At 38.0% G+C, this 24,581-nt stretch overlaps 1 protein-coding gene across 1 annotated transcript in view; it reads left to right on the top strand.

Moving 5' to 3' along the window:
• Positions 1–9,644, top strand: part of Tmx3 (Thioredoxin-related transmembrane protein 3) — a 65,007-nt gene extending 55,363 nt beyond the window's left edge. The window contains exons 10-12 of the mRNA XM_081746039.1: positions 5,130–5,322; positions 6,913–7,105; positions 9,252–9,644. Of these exons, the coding sequence (XP_081602165.1) occupies positions 5,130–5,322; positions 6,913–7,105; positions 9,252–9,277 (412 nt within the window). The 3' untranslated portion in view covers positions 9,278–9,644. The remainder of the gene's footprint in view (positions 1–5,129; positions 5,323–6,912; positions 7,106–9,251) is intronic.
• Positions 9,645–24,581: the final 14,937 nt, after the last annotated feature.

Genomic DNA, 24,581 nt, shown 5'->3' with positions numbered 1-24,581 from the left:
TCCGACAAAAGATATCCAAGAAGACTGTGTTTAACTCTCTGTGGGAGAATCCAGTCCATTAACGTCTCATGTAAAAGGACCAAATCATGTGAAAATTGTACAAAATTTGAAGGAGCACCATTCAATAATCCTATTTGTGGAAAAACTTTCAACATTAACCTCTTGTGAAGTTCCAGCTTCATCTTCTTCAGGGTGTTGATCCGTGACAGGGTGTTTTTTGTTTCCAATCCAATTTGTGGTGTAAGGTGGATAGAAAACGTGAACTGTCTTCAAAGAGCATTGCAAATTTGGGACCATGCGGTGAAGTTCCTAAATGAAGCACAGCTACCGAAATAGAAAAAAATTACATCATTGAAAGAGGCTGCCAGCGATTCTTTTGTAAAGTGTAAGTTGCTTTCTGAAAAGCGCCAGCCGTTTCTCCGAAAGTTCCAAACACGAAGTCAATGGGTTCTTATCTTCTTGACGGTATTCATCAAGTTCTGAGAGATCTTATGATCCACTGTGTGAAATCAGATGTAATAAAAAGTGAGGGCCCATCATTCCATTTTATTGCTACCAGCAGATCGGGCAGCCTGATAGCAGACAATAATAAAGATATAGGATTTGCAGCAAATCATTTCTTGCAAGCCTTGACAGTGAAGGAGAAGGAGAAATTTGAATTTCTGTATGAGTGTCGTACTGTTATGCTCAGTGATAAGAAAACTGCAAGAAAGAAGTTCTCTAAAGCAAAAGCCCTTAAGAGCTTTGTCACCTTTGAGTTCTAACGTTATGCAGAGATCCCTTGTGATTTGACAGAAGAGATTTTCCGTAATACTTTAAGTAATGCATAATGCCAACTTCCTTGATGATATATTAGCTAAAAATGCCAAGAAACATTACTCCTTATTCTGTAATCTGGGAGTAAAGAAGCTTGAGGAAATCTTTCAGTTTTGCGGTGAAGAACAGGATATTTCCTTCAGGAACCGGGACAGGACGTTTGGGCGCCGCCATTTGGGCACGGACGTTTTGGCGCTGCCGTTTGGGCGCCGGACGTTTGGGCGCAAAGCCGTTTAGGCGCCAGACGTTTGGGCGCCAGACGTTTGGGCGCGAGGTACATAGTAAAAATCACAATTTACGACATATAAAGTAAGCTAGGCACTGAAAACTAAGCGCCAATCAAGATATATACATTTCCTACACTTCTATCTTTATCTCACCTCATTTATCTGTATATTTTCTATCTCTATCTTATTTATTCATCTAAATTAAATAGTTTAATGCGTTTGTGGCATTTGTTGCCTAACCTCGTCATGGATTGATTTTTCGCTTGTTCACGATTCTTGTACATCTGATATTATGTTGATCTAATTTTTGTAATATATAAGAAAGCTAGGAAATGAAGGAATCAGACGAACTGTTAATAATTTTCTTAATGTTAAATAAAACATATTGCTTTAATTTTTGTATTTTTTTAAAGAAAGTTAATAATTACATATTTATGAATATTAAAATTTGTTTTCTTTCGTATGACGTTTGCCAAATTCTTCTCTTCCTTAAGTCCAATAAAGAACTACCAATAAAAGATTTCAGCGTAGTCGCTAACACTCTCGCCTTCGGTGCGATCGGTCCCGGGTTCGATTCCCGGTGGGGGCACTCGGTCGAAAAAGTGTAACACGCCCTTTCAGGCCAGCTACCCTGAATGAGGTTTTCCTGGGTTTTCTTCATTCACATCAGGCAAATGCTGGGGTGGTACCTAATTTATAGGTCCAGGCCGCTTCCTTCCTTCCCCAATCCTTTCTTGCTTCCCTTTCCCCGGATAGTGTGCTCCCTCAAACGTGACGGGCTAAATGGCCTTAGATGCCGAGAGCCCAGAAATCTAAAAATCCTATATCGTAATCGAGTTGAGGGAAAGATATTTTGCATACATGGTGTCTAAGGCATATTTCGCATACAGGATGTCTAACACATTGAGTTTAGGAACTGTAGTATGCCGTATTTCTGGTATCACTTTTTTTTTATTAACATTCCAATATAAAAATCAAAACTTAACACACATTTTTTTCGTCCCATTGCAAGCATTTAATCTGCATTAAAGAAAGTGGCGAAAGAAAAAAAAAAAAAAAAAAAAAAAACAACGATTTCAAAGTGAAAAATAATAGTTAAGTGTACATATATTGGTCATTTAGCCACTAGAAATGTGTTTGACATTCACACTTATTGCATAACTACAGTAGAAGGCCTGCTTTAAGTTTTTTAATGGAATAGGCTCGCTATGTATGTAATGCAGTCAATCATATGTAGTCTGGTCGACTTACATTTGGCTTGAAACGTTCTCAAATAAAAAACACACTTAACTTTCGTTGAAACTTAAATTTACAAAATTTAATTGTTAATTCAGTTTTTATAATTTTGAAATTCCAGTATTTCTAGTATGTAAAACAAAATCCAGTATAATTCAAGGACTTCCACTACAGTAGACACCTTGTGATATCTTGATTCGAACTTAGTACTCAGCGCCTAACATAACGACTTTGTAACTCGCGCCCAAACGTCTGGCGCCCAAATGGCTTCGCGCCCAAACGTCCAGTGCCCAAACGGCGGGGCCCAAACGTCCGCGCCCAAACGTCACGTACCGTCAGGAACTTTCTCATGGACAGGGAGGATTTCAAAAAGTTGTGGCATGTAGTAAAGATCTGCATGATTTTCTCTCACGGCAGTGTAACTGTCGAAGGTGGTTTTTCCATAAGTAAGTCTGTTAGTAGAGAACATGCCGGGCACAGCGTCAAATGTACGAGAGTATCCTAGAAGCAGATAGAGTCTAGAATGTTGAGATCTGAAGGAAGATGCTAGATTATGTTTCAAATGCACGGAGATGCTAGCAAGAATATCTAGACCAGAGAAAGGTAGAGATGAATGATCAAAAACAGAAGAAAGCTGCGAAAAGGATATTGGATGCAAGGCTCAAGAAATTAGAAGAAAGTAAACGTGTACATCAAGAGAATAAGGAAAAGAAGTGTGTAATTGATGCAGAAATTAAAGAGCTGAAGAAAAAAAAAAAAAACTTTCACTGAATTGAAAACAATGGTGCTGATTCAAACTTTGTCAAGATACTGAACACGATTGTGTTAAACATTTATTCTGTGTTGCGTAATTATGGTTTTGTGATATTCGTTGCCGTCCTTAATATAATCAAAATTTAAATAATATGGAATGTGTAATGAATATATATAACAATAATAATCAATGATCATATCAAAAGAAAATTACCACGTTGGTAAGAAACGCTCGGCTGTAGGGAGAGGGGGAGGGCGATTCCATAGAAATTTTATGTAGTCAGTGAATATCTATAGAGTGTCATGGAAAATCAAGGAAATGTCAAGGAATATTTTTACTTAACCTGTAGGAACTCTGGGAAATCGTCGGATACAAATGGTGACTCTAGCGACTTTCTAACGTCCCATGAAGAAAGAAAGAAGGAAGTGAATCATAAAATCAGAAACAGTAAACCAGAACAGTAAAAAATTTTTTTAAAAAAGAAGAAGAAGAAAGAAAAAATAGATAAAGCACACAATAGGATTCGAACCAGGTTCGAAAGGTTTGAATCCCAACAGAAAGGAAGACCTAAACACGCACGGCTATCAAAACAAACTGGAGAACCAACTTTTAGTTGTCTCGATAGCGAGGGAATTCTTTAAAATCCTCATTGTTTTTGCGATTTTCTTTGGATTTAAAAAGTTGTGTTTTTTCTTTACCTATAACAAAATTTTTGTGCATTTGCCAAGATAACATTTTGCTTTGAAATTAACATTGCATTAAGTAATGGAATAAAACATCAATATTTTAAACAACGTGCAGCAAGATGTTTTGATCAGGATTTACCCTCTTCTTTTCTTATGATTTCCTCTCTTATTACTTCGAGTGTGCTGTTGCCAAATTCACAATTTTAAAGAACTTAGAAAAATTCAGGAGCGCAATTACATTTTGGAGAAGTGTATAACCAAAGATATAATTTAGGAAGAAATTGACAACATGGAAAAAATATATTGTTATGTGTAGTCACAATTAATATTGCCTTGTGACACACTGCCAAAATGTATTAAATTAAAATAAATTTAATAATTTATATATTTATATGACCAATAACTTCTTTCCTCGGACTGCTGTGTGTAAAGTATTGGACAATTCAAAGTAAACAACAACTTTCTATTGTGTGAAGTAAGATGATGTATGTAACTTACTAACATCAGTTACCCGCTTCTCTGGGTTAAATTAAGAAAAATTAATAATACGTTCCGTTAGTCACTCATTTTTTACTATTACTAAAGCGCTTTCTGATATCGGTAACATTCGATCATTTTTATATTCCCCCCCCCCCCTCCTTCTGCCCGATGTTGCGTGGCTGAATTTGGATTTAAACGGCATCTGAAGGGTCATTGTTCATCACTACGACGTCAAAAATTATGAATTCAGCACCAATATCGGTCATTTTCTATATATCCCCCCTTCCACATGTTGCGGGGCACGGTATCGGAAGTGTCACTGTTCATCTTAGCGACCCCGAAAAAATATGGATCCGATACTGACATTGGTCATCTTCGATCATTTCTCTGTATCTCTCCCCTCTGTTTCTCTGTATCTGTCCCCTCCCCCAAGCTGCGGGGCAGAACTTAGATGTAAACGGGATCGCACGTGTCAGTCAGCGACCCCGAAAATGATCATTTTTTTAATATCTCCCCTGCCCTAAGTTTCACCGTCAAAATGATATAATAAAAACCATCCGAGGTCCGAACCTCATCTATGTTGAAAATTTGATGGAGATCGGTCGGGTGGTTCAAGCGGCACGAAACCACAAACATAGTCACTTTTATTTTTATATTAGATTTAATAGAAGTACACGAAAATAATTTAATTCTCCTTTCTTTGAAAGACATTCTCTCAAACAAGATTGTTTATAGATTACTTGAATACTATTTATAATTTCAGTTCAGTTTTTGCAGGTAATTAAATGTTTATATCATTATTTCAAATCAGACTGTAATTTTTATTTCTTGAATTATAAATGCCTATTTTCCATGTTTTTTAGTTCCTAAACATCCGATTTCTATTGATTGCAATATTTATAAAAGTAATAATACATATCTTGTTTTCAGCAAATTTCAGTTCGGATGGATTGGATCACCTGAATTAGCCAACTCAGTTGCTATGTCCATTCTGTCATTACCTAATCTTCTGGTTGTGAATTCAACAACAAATCATCATCATTTGCCACAGGATGATATTAGTCAGCTTACTCCGGAAGCTCTAGCAATTTTTCTGGATCAAATTCTTAACCAGTCAGTCCCGGTAGGTCAGATTTCATGAAGTCGAATAGTTTTAAAATAATAATCAGTGTTGGCAAAAAACATGGTTTTTATTTAAAAAAAAAAAATTAAACTTTTTTTTGTTTGTTTGTTTGTTTAAATAGTTTGCTCTATGTATTTATATTACACATGGCCAGAAATAAGTTTGTTTTGCCTTGGTCTTATTGTGCAACAACCGGGTTTTGCTGGAAGGGGTCACATAAGCTTAAAGCGGAATCCAAACCGCTTCTCGGCTTACATCTAAGAGAAATTGCCCCCCATTTGAACTCGAAACCGGGACTGAGTGGCCACAAATACGATACGTCTGCCGACTCACTCACGGAGGACTCCCGATAAAAAATACGTTACACACTGATCTTTACGTAGTTGTCAATATGTATAATTGCCAAGAGTCATTTCAGAAGGACAAAAAGATAAACAGTTGCACAAGTGAAGCCATTATTCAGAATTACATATGGACAATTTCAAAATACTACAGAGTAAAGAAGAACTAATTTAGTTCAAGTTAGGTCACAAAGATTTTTATTAGTCAAAGTTAAAGAAATACAACGATTTAATTTGCATGTCAGTAAGAAAAGTGAATAAAGATACGAATTATTTGAGTCCACTTTGGCTCTGACCCATTTATACATAAATAAATACCAAAGATATATCTGATTTCAATAAATGCCTCTCGTGGGGTTTGTATGATCCTGCCCCCCCCCCCCCCAAAAAAAATACGGCATTTCGATGTATTTTATCAATAGTAAACATTATTAAAACGATACAATATTTAGAATTTTTCTTTGATTGCAATTGCATAACAACAATAAACTATAAAAAAATCACAAAAGAAACATTCATAAAATAATAATAATAATAATAATAAAAAGTTGCTTTTGTAGTACCTAGTATAATCTCTTTGAGTAATAAATGGGGAATTTAAGTCTGAATATAATACGAATAATATACGGGAGTGAAACGTGATAACCCACAAATGTGTGTGCATCAAGATTTTGCGAACACTTACACTTTTACGACTTTTTTTTAACATTAAAAAAAACGGTTTAAACCAGCCAACCCTGATAATAATAATAATAATAATAAACCTGTTGATAATATGTGGCTGGAGAGAATTTATACTATTCTAGATCAATTACCCGCTTCACTGAGTAAAATTAAGGAAAAATAGTAATATGTTCATTAGTCAGTCAGTTTTTGCTTTTACTAAAGGGCTAGCTTACTTTGTACATTAGGCTTTATGTTATCACACAGAATTTTAAGAAAATGAACGAAATAATAAAATTATAATAGGGAGTATAGTGCCATTCATTGCATTCTAGGATCTAATGCTTTCTACTGTACTTTGAAACACTGTTCATTGTGTTTTAAGTGTTTATAGCGACGTAATTTGACAACCGTTTGTATGACGAGTGATCAGATTAATCCGTTCTAAATAATATCTAAAATACAGTAAACAGTTTTTCATAATATTTTCAAAATATCAAACCGCTATAAGACCCAAATTGTGGTTTTAAATTCCTATACACTTACTCTTAACAAAAACTTACGAAACTGTTTTTCGTTTTTGTAGGTATATGGAGGTGATTCACTAGGCGTTAGGATGTACCGTACGTATTTTGAGGCTCGAACGTCGCTCGCAGAAATGTGGTATGGGAATCCAGTTTTAACGGCAGTTCTTTTTGGCCTTCCGCTTGGCTTTTTGAGTTTGATATGTTATTCCATCTGTTGTGCCGACATTATGGACGCTGATGATGAAGATGAAGGTAATGTATTCCGTATTTGTTACTTTATGTTTGGTATATATATTTACGGAGTTTTGTTAAATTATACCACTCAATACAATATTTTATTTGTCACTGTTATCACATAAAATTTAGAAAAAAAAATAATTTTCTTAAAAATTCCCAGAGAAAGCCCGAATTCTTCTCTTATTTTGCATCCGCTCAGTATCAACTCAGTATCCATTACAATTTGTGGTATGTATTGGTTATCCGTTACAATTTCGAAGTCTCGTGGGATTGAGGGTGTTGCTGTGATGAAGAAGTACCTCTGCCTAATCTTTTCAATTCCTGTAGCTTCTGCAACATAAGAAGGTGGTTGCTCGTAAGAAGCTTTCGCACCTTTGGCATAATACAAGATCAGATGTTAATATAAATTAGGCCATCCCATCCAAACTATGATGTTTACAAATAAGAGGAAGCAATCAAGCTTTCAAACCATTCACGGAGCGAGTTGTAATAAACAGTCAGGAACATTCCCTTCCTTGTCAAGGGCTTGCCACTGCCCCAATATAATCGATTACAAGAATCCTGCCTCTCGTTCCACGTCACACTTCGTCTTTGCTCGATTTTCCTGGTTTTCGTCATGTTCAGAGCTTTCTTCCTTATTCTGGTAGTAGCCCTAGTTTGTGTATTTTAACCAAGATACTTTTTTTTTTTTTTTAACGTTCCAAAGATACAGTTGATTATCTTACTTTCAACCTCTTGGCAACGTGATAGGTGGACGTGTCGGGCCTCTATTGCATTTTTATTTGACTCTACGTTTGATCTCCCTTAAAACTACAGGTCGGAAACAGCTTGGAATATGGAGATACTTAGTGTTATCTCATTGTTCAAACCTTTGCAGGACGTTATAAATGGTCTTTCTTAGTGTTTCTGGTCGGTGAATGTATGACAGTCTCCAGAATCTCCCCGCCCTATTTCTATAGAAGTATACTATATACTTAACCACCCACTTCGTTTTCTTTACTCTTCATGACGGTCGAATTGCTCTCTAGAACAAAACACTTGGTGCAGCGAGTAGCAGGTAAAACGTTGTTCCTACGTCCTCCACTCTTAAGTGTATTGATACCAGTACTCAACAGGAACATAATATATACCGTATGTTTGTGCTTCCGTTTTGTATTCAACCATTATAAAAGATGTGTTGAAAAAGTATCGAACCTTTGTTTGGCGAAAATACATTTATTGATTTGGAAATGCGAAACACTAATCCCCTTCAAAGTAGTTTACTTGGTAATGCACACACTTCTCCCAGCGCTCCTGTCATTGTTAGAAACACTTCTGTATCGCAGTTTCTGGAATGGTGAGCAACCGTGTCGTCCCATTCCGCTGTTGTTTTCTATTAACTCAAATCAGATTCCTTTTACTGACATTTACAGCTTGGGAATAACCAAAAGTCACACGGAGTCATGTCTGGTGAGTAGGGAGCCTGACGACACACGGGAATGTTGTGTTTGGCGATAGAAGTCTGAATCAGTGTTCTGTACGATGTCCAGACGCCATTGTTAGCAGCTCCGGTACAAATTTCGCGGACATCTCCTAACGGCAAAATTATCGTTCAAAATTGAATGTACCGATCCGATGCTTACCCCTGTATTGTTCCGTAATTGGTCAATAACAATGACATTGTCATTCCGGCTTGTTCAGAGCCTACCTGAACATGGTTCATTGTCCACTGATGTGTGGCCATCTTCGAAGCAGCTGTATCACTCCTTTCTGCGTAAGGTGCTCATGGCATCGTCCCAGAAAGCCTATTGAATCTTGCCAATGGTTTATGCTTGGGTATCGTGAAGCTGCTGGCAAAATTTCGCTGCTTAAGTGTTTCTGTCATTTTATAAAAATTGAAATCCGACGACCGCTTACTACACGTCTTCACTCGTTGGCCAACTGCCAGCGACTGCGCATGAGTGTCTCCTTTACATCTAAACTGAAAAATCTTCGGTGCTTCATTGGTTTACGCGGAGGAAAAATAATACTTTTTGAACACGCCTTGTGTAAAGTTGTATCCTTTGCGCATTGTAGGAAATTAATAACAAGTGCTCATATTACGTTCTGTATGTATTTGTATGTTGCATTGTCAGATTTTAAATCCTTCAACATTTCTCATAGCACATATTTTTATTCGCAGATGCTGTCCACGAGAAGAAAGAGTGAAGAATCATTATGGAAACACGTTTATAATGTATGTGTTGTTTCAATTTATGTTTTATGTATAGACATTGGTGATCTCATTTATTCAGGTAGTGACATAAGGTTTGAAAAGTGCATTTAACAATGTAGAATGTAGACAAATGTATGATTTGTCTGTTTCTTAGAAGATAAGAAAGACAACCGTATCCGAGAAGAACCATTATGTCACTCTTGGTTGTTAGTGTATATTTTGTAAGATGCCATTAACGATAAAAAGTAAACTTTGTTTAAACAACGTTGATTAGCTAAGAAATGTTTGTAAATTGTAAGCATGTCGCGGTTCTGTAATATATGTATGCTTTAATTTTACAATAAAGTAGTGTTAAATTTCTTTTGAAATGAGTTATTTTTAGACAGTGTTATTTCATGTCTGTATTACTTTGAATCCTAATATGGTGCACCAGAAATTATTCCCGGATTTCATACGTATATAAGTAAGGAACGTTATAAATTATGCAGAATTTTCTTTTACAATTGGAAAGAGGAATTTAAAGCTTACAGTATATATAAAACAATAATCATGCCCGTTGTACTATATAGTTGCTAAACATAGTCGTTTACAACTCTGAGGGAGGAACGCAGACTGAGGATATTTGAGAACAAGATCCAGAGACGAATATTCGGACCCAAGAGGAACGGGAATGGAGAATGGCGGAAATTTCATAACGAAGAACTACATAATTTATACGGTTTACCAAACATTGTTAGGGTCATCAAATCTAGGAGGCTTAGGTGGTCAAGTCACGTAGCCAGAATAGAAGAAAATAGGAACGCTTTCAAAGTTTTAACTGGAAATCAAATCGGAAAACGACCATTGGGAAGATCTAGGCGCAGATGGGAGAACATTATTAAGATGAATCTCGCAGAAATAGGAATATAAAATAAAAACTGGATTCAGTTGGCTAAGGATAAAAGTCAATGCAGAGCTTTTGTGAATGCGGCATTGAACCTTCGGGTTCCATAGGCCATAGAATTAGTTAATTGGAAAGAACAAAGTTTACCATTTGGCTTTTTATATGTACCAGGAAATAATTTCCAGATTTACCGCTACCTGGTTCAGCATTGTGACGCGGGCGAATAGGATTGTGGCCGTGAGAAGTATGTGACTGACCAGTTCAGTAGCATTGAGATCTAACGTTCACGATACAGGCGTATTCCAAGAATGAGGAGGAATCTATCGTCACCAGACAACTTATTTCCCATATATTTTCGCCGTGGTTGATATGCTCAAGTTCCTGACAAAAAGAACATTTTGATGTGAATGCAAACGTGATATATTTTATTTGTGCAAATATGCAACAAAATGGTAACTCCGTTCACCTCTGGTGTATATAGGGTGCTTGGTTCGATCCCAGCTCGCGGCAAATAAGCTTTGTGGTGAACAAACACTGTGTGCATCTGTTTTCTCGGGGATTTCACGTTTCCTCCCATTTTCTTCATTTCATTCATTTCTCATCATTACCGTCCCCTTTCGCCTTGCCGGCATACCCGTGAGACGTAAACCTTAAAGGTTTCATTTCATTTTCATTTCAAAATGATAACTCTTGTTCTTTCCAACCATTAAATAAAATTTTGCATAACGTCTATCATTGATTTATTTACATATGAAATGCGGGAATTATTTTTGCCATACCCTGTATTTCTATGTAATTTAAGCGATCGTTTGTGAATTTATAAATATGATCAAATCCGTTCTAACTTTTTCTTCCACGCCAGTTCCAAGGATGGACTTTTCTATTATTTTGTTTAGAAAAAAAATTTAAATGTGTGCATAGCACACGTTTAAAGCAGAAATGTTTATATTTAAAAATTTAAAGACTTCTATTGAAAATGTTTCTATTATAAATTTAACGGTGCAAGCATATAAGAATTGGAAAGATTCCTGCTATTTAACTGTCTTAATTCAGAACCCTAGTAGATCTCTTTAAATTGTATTGAAAGTAGTATTCAAACCTTATATTGTACATATACAATTCTAAATTTCCAGAAAAAAAATACGCTTTGCATCGAGGTAAAAATAATTGAATCAACTTTGTATATGTGTAAGCAGAACATTTGATATTGAAATACTGCAGTATTATACTGTGTTATGAATCTAACACACAAATTGTAATACTATACTTTGATTTTGGCGATATTTAGAAGAAGTTGTAAAGAAAGGACTAAAAAGTAATTTTAGGAGTGGGAAATTTTATTTCGGTATATATATACAAAACAGCGCCGACAACGTTTGGAAAGTGGTTCCTGACACCAAGAGTAAAACAAAGTATAGACTAGCCTGGGTGCACAATGCTTCCTTTCGAAGTTATAGGCTGCCGAAAACACGAAGAAAAATAACTTTAAAGGTTCATAGCCCCAATATTATAGGACTTACCATAGTTGGGTCAAGACTATTTAGGAACTAGTATGTGCCCTATCCAAATATCCAAGTTTCAGAATCCTGCGGTACTTCCGCAACAAATTTTATAAAGGTAGTTGGTGAGTACTTCAAATTATATGCACGTAGCCAAACTGTCTCTATAAAAATTGTTGCGTGAGTACCTTAGGATTCTGAAACATGGATTTTTGGATAGCGCACATATTAGTTCCTAAGTGAAGTCTTGATCCGACTACGGTAGGTCCCATAGTTTTGGCGCTATGGACTTTTTTTTGTTAATGTTTTCGGAGCATATAACTCTGGAAGGAAGCATTTGTGCATCCAGGTTGGTCTGTACTTTTTGTCTTATCTTGGTGAGAGGAATCACCTCCCAAACGTTGTTGGTGTTGTGAAACAACCCTATATAACGCGAATTCGTTGAAGAGTAGTGGTCATAATAAAAATATTAAACGAGTTCTTCATTATCATATAAAAATATTTTTTAATGTATTTACTTGGGAAAGATTTCCTTGTTATCTACTTAATTTTGACCTTGAAATTTTAGTGAAACGAATTTGTTTTACTAAAAAGTTGTTTTTAGGGTCAAGAATATCTATTCTATTTTTAACATGCTTATTTACCGTTGATGTATGCGTGTTGTGAATGTTTGCTGAGCAAAAACCCTTTCTAGTTTGGAGCACTTTGTAATTATAGTTTTAAATAGTTAACCAGTCTAGTGTATTGTCTAAAACGGAAAAGAATCATATGGCCTTATTATATTTAAGCAAAAGCAAAGATGATGTAAAATTATGAAATATCTCTGGTTTTTACCGTTTAAATTTTGTTTTTTAGTATTCATGAAGAAAATAATAAATAAATAATTAACAGGTAAAATAATTCAGAAAGAATGTGAGAGTATTGATGGTAGTAACTTGAAACTGTGTGTTGTGAAAGAAGGAAAGTTTTGAATGGGTGCAGGAGGCTCGTTTTGCTGAGAGTTCGGCGAAAAGTAGAGAATAATAACTGTACAATAATTTCTCTTGAGGTTGTACTCAGAGCCGTTGCTAAGGGGGAAGGAGCGAGCGTGGTTGTTGTCCCGGGCGCTGATAGCAAGAGGCGCCGAACGAGGAAGAAGAAAGAAAAAATGTTGTAAATGAGTCGCCCCGAAATCGTATTGGCGCCCTAATAAATCAATATTATCGTCGTTTTTGAAGGAGAATTGTTGAAAATTTTCCTAATCGCTCCGCTCGCAACCCAAACGTTTCAATAAAAGTCACAAGTTTTTACTTATTACTTTAGAAAAGTCATTATATATGTTTTTTTAGTGACGATGTGATATACAAGATGCCGAATAATGGCTTATAGTGTACGCAGGAGCGTTTTCAAAATCAGAAATGCTCAAAGTCTGAAATACGTGTTCGGCGTTTTCATGTTGGTGAGTGTACTTAGTTAATCACGCTTTTCTACCCAATCGGATTAATCACGACGGTGAGAATGAAGCCTTTGAGAAATTCGCAAAGAAGGCTTCTTCTGAATTTTCGCTACATTTCACAAAATATTTTTACCATAAAAGAATCGAAATTAAAATGCTATTTGTGTGGTCACATAAGAATAAAATTACAGAAATTTATAATTAATGCTGTCACCCATTTCGAACATTTTAAAATCACATAGTTTATAATGTATTGAAATTTCATTTCTTATCGATAGTATGAAAGGTAGCAAAGTAGTTGCAAATTCCCATAACTATTTTCCAAGTGGATTTGTATACAACCAATGGTAGTTTTGTCAAGTTTAACAAAACTAATGTAAACCTAATGAAAACAGCTCTTATTTGTAAAAGAATACATAATGATCGCTTTCAGCTGTTGCAATGGTCTATCCAAGCAGCTTGATAAAAATTCAGCGTAGTGTTAACGCAGAAAAGTGTTTCTCTTATATGTTTTAAAAAAAAAAATCTTGATAAGGTGTGTATGGGGCGCCGAATTCTACTTTGCCTGGGCGGAAAAATCTAGCTACGGCTCTGGTCGTACCACTGAAACAGTTTATAAACTGTGGAGAATATATACGTGTGTGTTGTAAAACTTTTAAATTTTTTTTTCTAATGTACTTCTTATTATTTCTGAAACCTTAAAGATGATTAAGAGAGAGAAGTGAGAAATGATCATTTACAAATTGTCACTCAATGTTGCCTTCCCATTCGAACTATCAGTCATATAATAATAATTGTAGCACTATAGTCCACTATGATATTCAATTTCGAGAGATAGACAATCGAATGTACGAGGGATGTCCAGTAAGTTGTCTACCTAGACAGGAAGGAATGCAGATAGGCTCACCTGGTCATCACTGTTTTCTGATGTAGTCCCCATGGAGGTTTATGCATCGTCGCCACTTTGTGGACAGCAAAGAAATTCCAGAGAAAAAGTAGTCTTTGTTATGACATGCAAACCACTGCAAAACAGCCTGTTGGACCTAATTGTCCGATGAAAAATATTTCTTCAGGTCTCGGAAGAAGAAATAGTCATTAGGAGCCATGTCCGGATTGTAAAGAGGATGATTCAACACTTGAAAGCCACAATCCAACTTCTGCAAATCCATTGTTCGCGGCGTAACACACAAACACTGCGTTGTTCCGACTGACCTCAAATTGCACAGCGGTGTTCCCCACAGTGGGCTTGGCGTGCGTGTCAGGCGTCATGCCCCGCTCCTCCCTTCCTGTCTAGGTAGATAACTTATTGGACGCCCCTCGTATCTATGTGTTGATTTACTCATTATGTGTAATTATAACTTCATAGCCATTAGTGACCGAGTATTGGATTCGCTAGTTGTTGCTTAGAGAAATTCACTCGATACCGAAATTAAAGACGAACAGCATATAATTCCTTTGTTTGCGTGACCTCTTGGTTTTTCTGTTTCAGTGTGAAGAATTACTCAGTAAGAAAAGTATTTGTTACACAAAGCGTGTCATTTTGTACATTTATAATGAATATCAACTGCATACTGTACAATACGTACTTTATCAATAAATGATTTATATGACAGATAGTTCTATGTATGATCTTGTACATACAAGTAGTACTGTAAATCTGTTAATTGTAATTTAATAAATATGTTATTTGACTATCTAGTTTGTTTTTAATAGCAAGAAACTAGCTTGTATATACGAGGGATGATCGAAAAAGTTACACAGCATAAAAGTTTTATGTTTAACCGTAACTTAAGGAAAATTTATTTGTAGATTAATAATGTGTCTTGGTGCAGGGTTGAAGACTTTAGATTCTGATCATGTATAGCCGAGAAGCGGATATTAAAAATGATTCGTCTGAAAAATTGGTCGAGAGTAGAAGTGAAGTCAGTGGTGCGGTTCTGTTGGGCAAAAACATTACACTTGCTGACATTCATAGACAGATTGTGAAGGTGTATTGGGAGGGAAAAATTACAAGGCAATATGTAGGGAATTGGTATCGTGCCTTGAAAGAAAGACGGACCAATATTGTTAATGACAACTCAGAACACAGCGGTAGATCCCAGTACCTCAACCATTGACGTTTACGCTTGGAACGACTAAAGCGCCCCTTCTATAGCCCTGACCTAGCCCCCAGTGACTCATATTTTCCCTGTTCTACAGCAAAAAATGACTGGCCACCATTATCTAGCATATGATTGTCAAAACCGCTGCCTCACAGTGACTATGAGAACTTTACACGGATTTCTATGCAAATGGTATGGAATATTTTATCTACCGTTGTGATAAGTGGTTGAACAAAAATTGTGATTATATCGATGACTATTGATGAGTGTCCTTTATCATCAGGTCTGTTGATCTTCCAGCTATGTTTCACACATAAGGCATAATAATAGTAGGTTTTGTAACTTTTTTCGATCAGCCTTCGTACTCACTAGAAGTACTAAATGAAAGTATACAAGGAGTGCACAAAAATATGGAAACACCTACAAAAGACGCATTACGTTGACTAATATGGAATAGGACGATCCTTTCTTTAGAACAGTTTCTTTCTTTTTTTTCCCCTCATCTGGCAATAGATAAGTAGAAATTCTGTGTGGTTTTCAAGGGAATCTTGTATATACTTTTAGAAATGACAGTGGAGGTGATAACCCGGTAACACATTTGTTTCCAATACTGAAATGAAATCTTTGAGTTTTACGTCCCACGGTTATGCCGGTTGGGCTAAAGGAGACGGTGATGATGAGTAATGAATGAAATTGTGGAATGAAGAAAGTGGGAGGAAACGGGAGAACCCCTAGAAAACCCACGCACACGGTGTTTGTCCACCACAAAGTTCACTTGGCGGGGGCTGGAATCGAACCCGGGACCCCAAGCTCCAGAGGTGAACGCTCTACTACTGAGCCGTTTCCAATACTGATCACAAGGGCTCAATAATATTCCATCAAGCGATTACGAAGACCACGATGAAGTAACACTTCAACTTCATTCTTAGAAAACAAAAATGAAATGAAATCTTTACATTTAACGTCCCAGGATTATGCCTGTTAGGCTAAGGGAGACGATGATTAATAAAGCAAGTGAGTGATGATGGAAAAATTGGTAAAATGAGAAAGTGGGAGGAAACAGGAATACCCCGAGAAAATCCACGAGCACGAGCTTAGAAAACAACTTATGGACGATGTGAGCTGTGTGAGTAGGGGAATTGTAATCTTGGTAAATGGTATCACCGTGGAAAATGGTTTATCTGAACGAATGAGTTTGGTCACCCAAAAATAGGCACATAGTCTCGTTGATAGTGACGCGGTCTTCTAAGAAAACGATGGTCCGATAGAATACCACGATATGGTTCTCCAAGCCATCACTGATTCAGCACAATACTACATTCTTGGCGACAAACGATCCGGATCTTGCGTTGGGGGTTGTGTTCTCCACGTGTAAATTCGGAGAGAAGTCGGAAATAGTTAATTCATCCTACCAAGTACCAAATGACTATCTTTCATTGCTCCATAACCCAGGTTTTATGACTGGTATCACTGTCTCCTCTTACGATTAGTAGAATTTCGATCACTAATTAGTGGTTTTGGAAACAGCTCGTTTAGAAATACTCTGATTATTGAGATCTACAATGTGTGATCAAAAAGAGTACGGTGAATGTAGTTGTACAGTGCCATCTATCGACGTTGTATCCATTTCAATTAGTAAGACTGGTAGCTTAAATCTTTGGTACAGTCGGTGTCGAGTGTGAATGAGTTGTGACATGTTAGTTGGCTTCCAGAAACAAAAGACTGAGGACGTGTTAAGTATTGCGCGCCTATATTAAGTTTTGTTCTCAGCTGGAAAAAATGAAACTGCCAAACAAGCACACGAAATATCAAAATCAGTGTATGACGATGAAGCGATGGCATTGAAGACTGTTTACCTGTTTAGAAGTGGTATGAGCGAGTAAAAGCGGCAAGGAGTCGGTTGAAAACTAGCAACGATCGAGACGTTCTTCGACGTCAAAAACATGAAAACGTGCGAAAAGTGGCACAAAATGATTTGTTTAAACAGGTGAATGACTATTCGAGGGCTTTCCGAAGAACTAAACATCTCGTATGAGTCCGCGAAAAGCATTTCAACCATCGATTAAATGCGCAAATGCTTTCCTCCTCCACTACGAAAACGCGCCGTGCAACACCTTGTTTTTGATCCGCGAGTTTTTGGCCAAAAAAAAATATTAGTCTGTCCACATTCTCTCCAGACATAGCACCATGCGACTTCTAGCTCTTTCCAAAAATTAAAACCGTGCTTAAAGGAAAACGTTTTGACACCATTCGTGACATTGAGGGGGCACGACAGAGCAGCTTCCAAAAGAAGCCTTCCAGAAATGCGTACAGTCATGGATTCAACATTGGGATAAGTGTATTGCTAGTCAAGGACAGTACTTTGAAGGAGATTAAATCAAATTTCATGTAAGCTTGTTACTTTGTTTCTAATAAAAATTATTCACCGTATTTTTTGATCACGCCTTGTACGAGGGGGAGCCAAATGAAAACCATAATTATTTTTTTAAAAAAATATTATTTATTGGTCACACAGGGTACAGAAGTAAATCACTTTTCAACATAGTCCCCTCCTCGTTCAATGCAAGTCCGCCTGAAGAGCCTGAATACCTGCAGAAAAAAAGTCTTTTGGGCGACGGCGCAACCACTCGTGCACCGCTTTGCATACCTCTTCATCGGAATGGAACTTCCTGCCGCCCATTGCTTCTGGGCACCGGCTGACAGCAGTCCACGTCGTTTCGTTTTGATGGCAGGCCGGAGATGATTTTTTAGGAGGTCCGAGTACGTAGCACTCGTCACAGAAGTTCCTCGTGGCGTGTAGTGTTCCAAGATGATGCCCTTTTCATCCCAAAAGAGGGTCAGCATAACCTTCCCTGCAGACGTCTGTGTCCGAAACTTTTTGGGTTCCGGTGATGAGGAGTGGCGCCACTCCTTGCTCGCTCGCTTTGTTTCAGGCTGATGGTAATGCACCCATGTTTCGTCACCAGTGACGATTCGTGACAGGAAGGCATTACCGTCACGTTCAGCACGCCGCAAAATGTCTTCGCACGCATCAACACGTCGCTGTTTCAGTTCAGGCGTCAGTTGTCGGGGCACCCATCTTGCAGACACCTTATGAAACTGGAGAACATCATTCAAAATATGATGTGCCGATCCATGACTCATGTGTACACATGCTGCAATTTCGTCTATTGTCACACGGCGGTTTTCCAAAACGATGGCTTTAACGGCTGCAATGGTCTCTGGAGTCACTACGCGCCGAGCCTGGCCGGGGCGTGGAGCATCGGCCACAGACGAAACACCATTTGCAAATTTCCGGCATCATTCATAGATTTGCGGCTGTGACAAACACGCATCTCCATACTGAACCTTCATTCACCTAAAAATGTCAATCGGTTTCACACCTTCACTTCGCAAAAACCGAATCACAGAACGCTGCTCCTCGCTGGTGCATGTGGCTAGTGGGGCTGCCATTTTGGAACTGTTGTTGCGCCGGTGTTTGTGCATCTGCTGGCTGCTGCCTCCTAGGAGACATCCGGCATACTATCGTAAACAGGCATGCCAACTTACAGCTCACTGGCGCCATATGCGGATTTTTATTTCTACTTTTATGGTTTTCAGTTGACTTACCCTCGTATTTGTATTGGTTTTGTGCTGATAGAATTTGTGAGCATGGAATTCACTTCTGCAACTCTCTATTTTTCGTCACAATCCTACCCAATGTTCATCTATCTCTATCACTTGAGTGCACAGTGGTGTTTCATGAATGCAGTTTATTCAGTTCCTTTTGTATACGGTTGCGATCTTTGATACTGTACCTGGTGATATACCAAATACTTCCGCCACCTTGCTTACAGAGGCAACCACTAAACGGTTCCTAACAATTTGCCCACGTTTATTGTGTTGAGAATGTTGTACCGATGACTGAATTGGGCAGAAACAACAACGCTATTCACAACTCAGCTATGATGAAAATGATACACCAGTCATGCATGTTACAAAGCGTCCCCGCATTGTTCATTCCTGTATATAAAGCAACGTCGCCCTCACTTGAACGCCTCTTAGCTTATATATGAGTGGGTGGGTGTATTTGAATAATGAAAGAACTTATTTTTTCCGTATCATAATTTACTCGTTTCATACAGAAGTATCATTATAGGAATAGCATTTTCAAACAACGTTTGGCGCATACTAGTGTACGAGTTCTTTCGAACATTTAAAGAAAGGATGTACGTCCATATAAGGGAAAATTTATCTTATTCGAAATTGAAAACATTATATGAATATGATTCAATAGGTTTCTGGCTCTCTGTCTACTGGTAACTTCGAGTTGATGAAGGTTTTTTACAATCATGTTCCCAAATAGTTCCAAAAACAAATGTGAAACGAATTGTTTGTCACATCCATTGTTCGCATCAATCAGTTTTTTTTTCTCTTTCCTGAAAAATTTCTATGTGGATAAGGTGCTTTACATTAACTTATCTCTCTCTCTCTCTAATATACTTACATTCATAATTAGAGCAGCAGAGAATTAAGAACCCTGCAAAACCTGTACGAAAGACACTTCTGGGTAAACGGTTGCTGTTATTGTACTGATTGGAATTGCTGCAAGCCGTAAAGCCGGAGCCAGAAAATCGCAGTCAATAAGAATATGAAAAATCTTGCTTTATGAAATCTTCATGCTTAATACGTCACAATGCAACAAATTACTTTTGGATATAGTTAATCTGGAGGATGAAAAGCTTACATGCTTGCTTAGCGTATATGGCGACTTCCATGAAGAAATACGTTTTGCACTCATATAATAGTGTATGGCCTTTCTTTTCCAATACTGCAGCTGGAACACAGTTATGATTAAGTTTTCGTAAACGTCGATTCCAAGCTTTCATCAGCAAATCAGAAGTGAGTTGAATAATCAATTACCAAACAAATGAATTGCTATGTTGATATCTTATTATACTTGTTTGGTTTATACAATCATTTTTTTTTTCAGCACGTATTCGAAGGTAGGTTGTGCAATAATTTACCACAGACCATGTCATATATAAGATGTGAATTTTAACGCACAGAATCAGTGGCGTATTTAGGGGAGGAAAATTGGGCTTAAGCCCTCATCCTCCCGAAATAAATTTGTTATATGCACAACTTCCTTAAAATTTGTCGGTACCCAAAAACAAACATATCAGTGCTTATTCACGTGTTGTGCACCCCTCCCCTGAAACAAAATTCTAAATATGCCACTGCACAGAAGTCATCTGATTATGTACTGCGCCAAAGACAATGTTTCGTTTGTTCTGCAGATGTTGGGTAGCGAAAGTCTTAACAACATATCTGTTACTCCGATTGGATCCACACTTCAATGTAATCTCTCTTGTGGTAGCAGTAAGGGTGTCAAGGAAAACAATATAGTGCTAGCAGTCGCGTCCTCGTTTCATCATTGCGCAAGATAAAGTTTTAGAAGAAATATGTCTGTATACGCCAAATATACGAGGGTGGGTTGATAAGTTCTCAACCTCACTAAGAAAATAAGTAGATAGGAAGCGAAGCTTGGTGTTCTTATTCAACATATTCCCCTTGTAGTGCAATGCACTTTTCACATCGCTGCTGCAGTGCTTGCAGGCCAGACAAATAGAACTCGGATCAATGTTCTGCAAACCAGGCCTCTGTTTGAGAAATGACGTCATCGGCGCCATTGAAATGCGTTCCTTTTAAATATATAGTCAATTTAGGAAAGATAAAAGTCTGATGGAGCCAAATCAGGCGAATACAGTGGATGTTCCTGTATTTAAAACCGCAGGTCCTCCAATTTTTGCAATGTCAGATGTGCCTTGTTGTGAGGGCGCATTGTCCTGGAGGAAGATTACCCCTTTTCCTTTAGTGCTGCTTTCAGTTTGTCCAGAAGAGATGTATAATAAGTTGCATTGCTGTTTTCACCCAATTTCAGATAATCCAGCAATAGAAGTCCTTCACAATCCCAGAAGATCGTAGCAAGGACCTTCCAGCCTTCTTCGGACGTGGAGAACCGCTGTGGTACCATTCCGCCGATTGCTGTTTTGTCTTGGGATCGTAGAAATATAACAAGGTTTCGTCCACTGTTACCAGCCGTTGCAAAAAATTGGCCTTATCCGCTTGAAATTGGGACAGGACTGCCTCATTTGCTTCCACCCGTTCACGCTTCTGACCTGCGTTCAAAAGTTTCGGAATCCATTTTACCGCGATCTTCCTCATACCGAAAACTTCATGGATAATTTTCCACACCCGTTCATGACTAATGCCCAATGTGTCCTCTCTCTGTTTGAGTGGGATTCGGCGATTGTCGAGAATCATCCGGTGAATAGCGTCATCATCTCAGGAGAGGTCACTGAAATTGGTCTGCCACACCTTGAATCATCGTTCAGACCAAACTGCCCACGTTTGAAGTTCGCTGCCCATTTCTTCACAGTGGTGCCTTGTCCCCCAATGTCGTGACAAGGTCATTGTGGATCTCCTTCGGCGAGAGTCTCTTTAGGAAGAGGTACTTGATAAATGCACGGTGTTCAAATTTACTAATTTCTGGGACGTGGGCTGACATCCTCACTTTGGACCTGGAAAAAAAAATTAAAATTGGTTTAGTCAAACCAAATTTTGCACAGTAGCTTCACAAATTATAAAACTCATAAACGTTTATAACTTTTATATCTAGCTTTGTTTGAACCTGGGTAAGCTGAGAACCTGTCAACCTCCACTCGTATATGAGGAATATCATTGAGATAATGAATTTCTTTAGAAACGGAAGAAAAAGTAACTGCGAGACACGCTTCGAACTTAGGAGATTGTTTCAGTAAGTTGTACTTCGATCAATAATTAACACCTTTTTGTTTGTTAGTCCTTATGGACTAAGAAAAGGAGCTGATCTCTTTCCGATTTGTAGGCGCATAGCAAGAAACTACACATTTTTTATGAGCAATATAACATATTAATCGGAAAAATCCCGATGAGAAGTTCATTTCCAGTATAAACTGCAATGTAAGGTTACGCAAAGTATATGCATTAGTAAATGAGCGACGAAACATTATTCAATTATTGGACGATCCTATCGCACGACCTGTGCTAATACAGGCACTTCGGCATACACAGCAATCCAGTGTCGGAAGGCAAACGGAAGCGTCGAAGCAGTTCGTTCGCGGTTGTTTGCTGTATGACTTCTATGCTGTACTACAAGGTAGGCCTGTCAGTATCAAGCTGTTGAATACATCATGCATTTGGGAAGGATGTCCCGAACGAACGCACTACCAGTCTTCGTTCCGGAAGTTTAGGTTGGGAGACCTCAGCCTTTCTGATGAACCTCAATTTAAGACGACCACAAGTGTTGAATGATGAGGCCTTGAAAGCAAAAAAAAAAAGAAATTAAGTTTTACGTCCCACGGTTATGCCGGTTAGGCTAAAGGAGACGGTGATGATGAGAGATGAGTGAAATGGTGGAATGAAGAAAGTGGGAGGAAACGGGAGAACCCCGAAAAAACCCACGAGCACGATGTTTGTCCACCACAAAGTTCACTTGGCGGGGGCTGGGATCGAACCCGGGACCCCAAGCACCAGAGGTAAACGCTCTACCACTGAGCCACCGCGCCCCCTAGGCCTTGAAAGCAGTCACAGGGGAGGACAGCAGTCAAACATGTGGTGAACTTCCTGAACGCTTCCAGGTTTCCGATGAAATAGTCAAGACTGCACCTGCACCGTATAGGAAAGGTACAAGTTGAGAAAATGAATACTTCACACACCGTTGACAGCTAACAAGAAAAAGCGAGCGACAGCCTGGTTTGTCATCGAATGACAGTCTCGACACCGCAACATATCCATATTTGATCGAATGCTACGAGTGACGAAAATTGCGTCCAGTATAACATTCCTAAGTACACCAGACACCGTTTATCACCACGTGCCCTGTGCCTCACATGTCAGGACCATCTCTGGCATCCAAGATCAAGGTCTTATGTTTGGTGCACTAGTTGCCAAGTGGTGCATTGCGTGTTCTTACCACCAGATCCAGCATTCATTGTAGCAAGAGCCAGCGTTTGTTTATTGCAAGTATATGCTGTACTTCAACGACAATGCTGGACCATAAGTGGCAAGAACGATTTGGATGGGAGACCCTGTGCCGACCACCACATTCAGCAGACCTAGCGCAATCAGATTGTCATCTATCCGTTTCCTGGTAAACACTCCATGGGAAATCCTTCGACAATGAAGCAGACCTGTGGCACGCACTCACAAGTTTCTTTACGTTCAAGAGCCTTCATCACCAGGGCATTGCACAGCTGCAAGAACTTGGCAAAGGTGCTAGATGTTGATAGGAGTTACTTCGAAAGTTAACACTAGGTACCATGTGCTCTATGTGTCTGTTTCTGACGATCACGAACGCAAACAGCTTTTTTGGTTGCTTTGTAAATATTTGATTGGCTACTATTTATTCCTTTGTGCTTGACTGGTGCCTCGTAGTCTTCTTTTTCCTGCACATCGACTTATTTGTATTTATGATTTGAATTTATTAGTTTTTCGCAATGTATATTTTTATATTATTATTATTTCCTAGTTATACATGTTGTGCTTTTTTTTTATTTATTAAAATGTGGACTTCTATTACGATTAACAATTTTAGGATCAAATTAGATACATATTATACCCATATGCGATTTACTGCCATGTTTCAAGTGAAATTTAGCGCGTGATATTTATATGTCAAGTCTGCGCAGATGACGTGTACGTAATCTGGTTATATACTTTTTGAAATGTTTCGTAAGTGCTTAATTCCATGAGAAACCGAATTCCGCATTATACGTGAGTGTTTCAAAACAACATCGACAACGTTTGGGAGGTGATTTTTGACACCAAGATAAATGTAGACCAACTTATGTGCACAAATGCTTCCTTTCGGAATTACAGCTTGCCGAAAACCTGAAGAAATGAACTTTAAAGGTTCATAGCTCCAATAGTATGGGACCCACCGTAGTCAGGTCAAGATTTCAATTAGAAACTACAGGGTTATTATAAACGATTGGAGCGATTTCACAGCTCTATAATAACTGCATTACTGTATATACTGCGATATATATATATATATATATATATATATATATATATATATATATATATATATATATATATATATATATATATATATATATATATATATATATATATATATATATATATTTTACACAAAGGAAAACTGAAAAAGTTTTTCTTAACAATTACAAATGTTCGATATGTGACCCCTTAGTGATTCGACAGACATCAAGCCGAAAATCAAGTTCTTCCCACACTGGGCGCAGCATGTCCCTATCAATAAGTTCAAAAGCATTGTTGATGCGGGCTCGCAGTTCTGGCAGGTTTGCTGGTAGAGGTGGTGTGAACACTGAA

This window comes from Thermobia domestica, chromosome 18 (assembly GCF_964235325.1).
Source record: "Thermobia domestica chromosome 18, izTheDome1.hap1.1, whole genome shotgun sequence".
Taxonomy (NCBI): Eukaryota; Metazoa; Arthropoda; class Insecta; order Zygentoma; family Lepismatidae; genus Thermobia; species Thermobia domestica.
The sequence above is the reverse complement of the archived record's forward strand: the minus strand, read 5'-3'. Positions and strand labels throughout refer to the sequence as shown.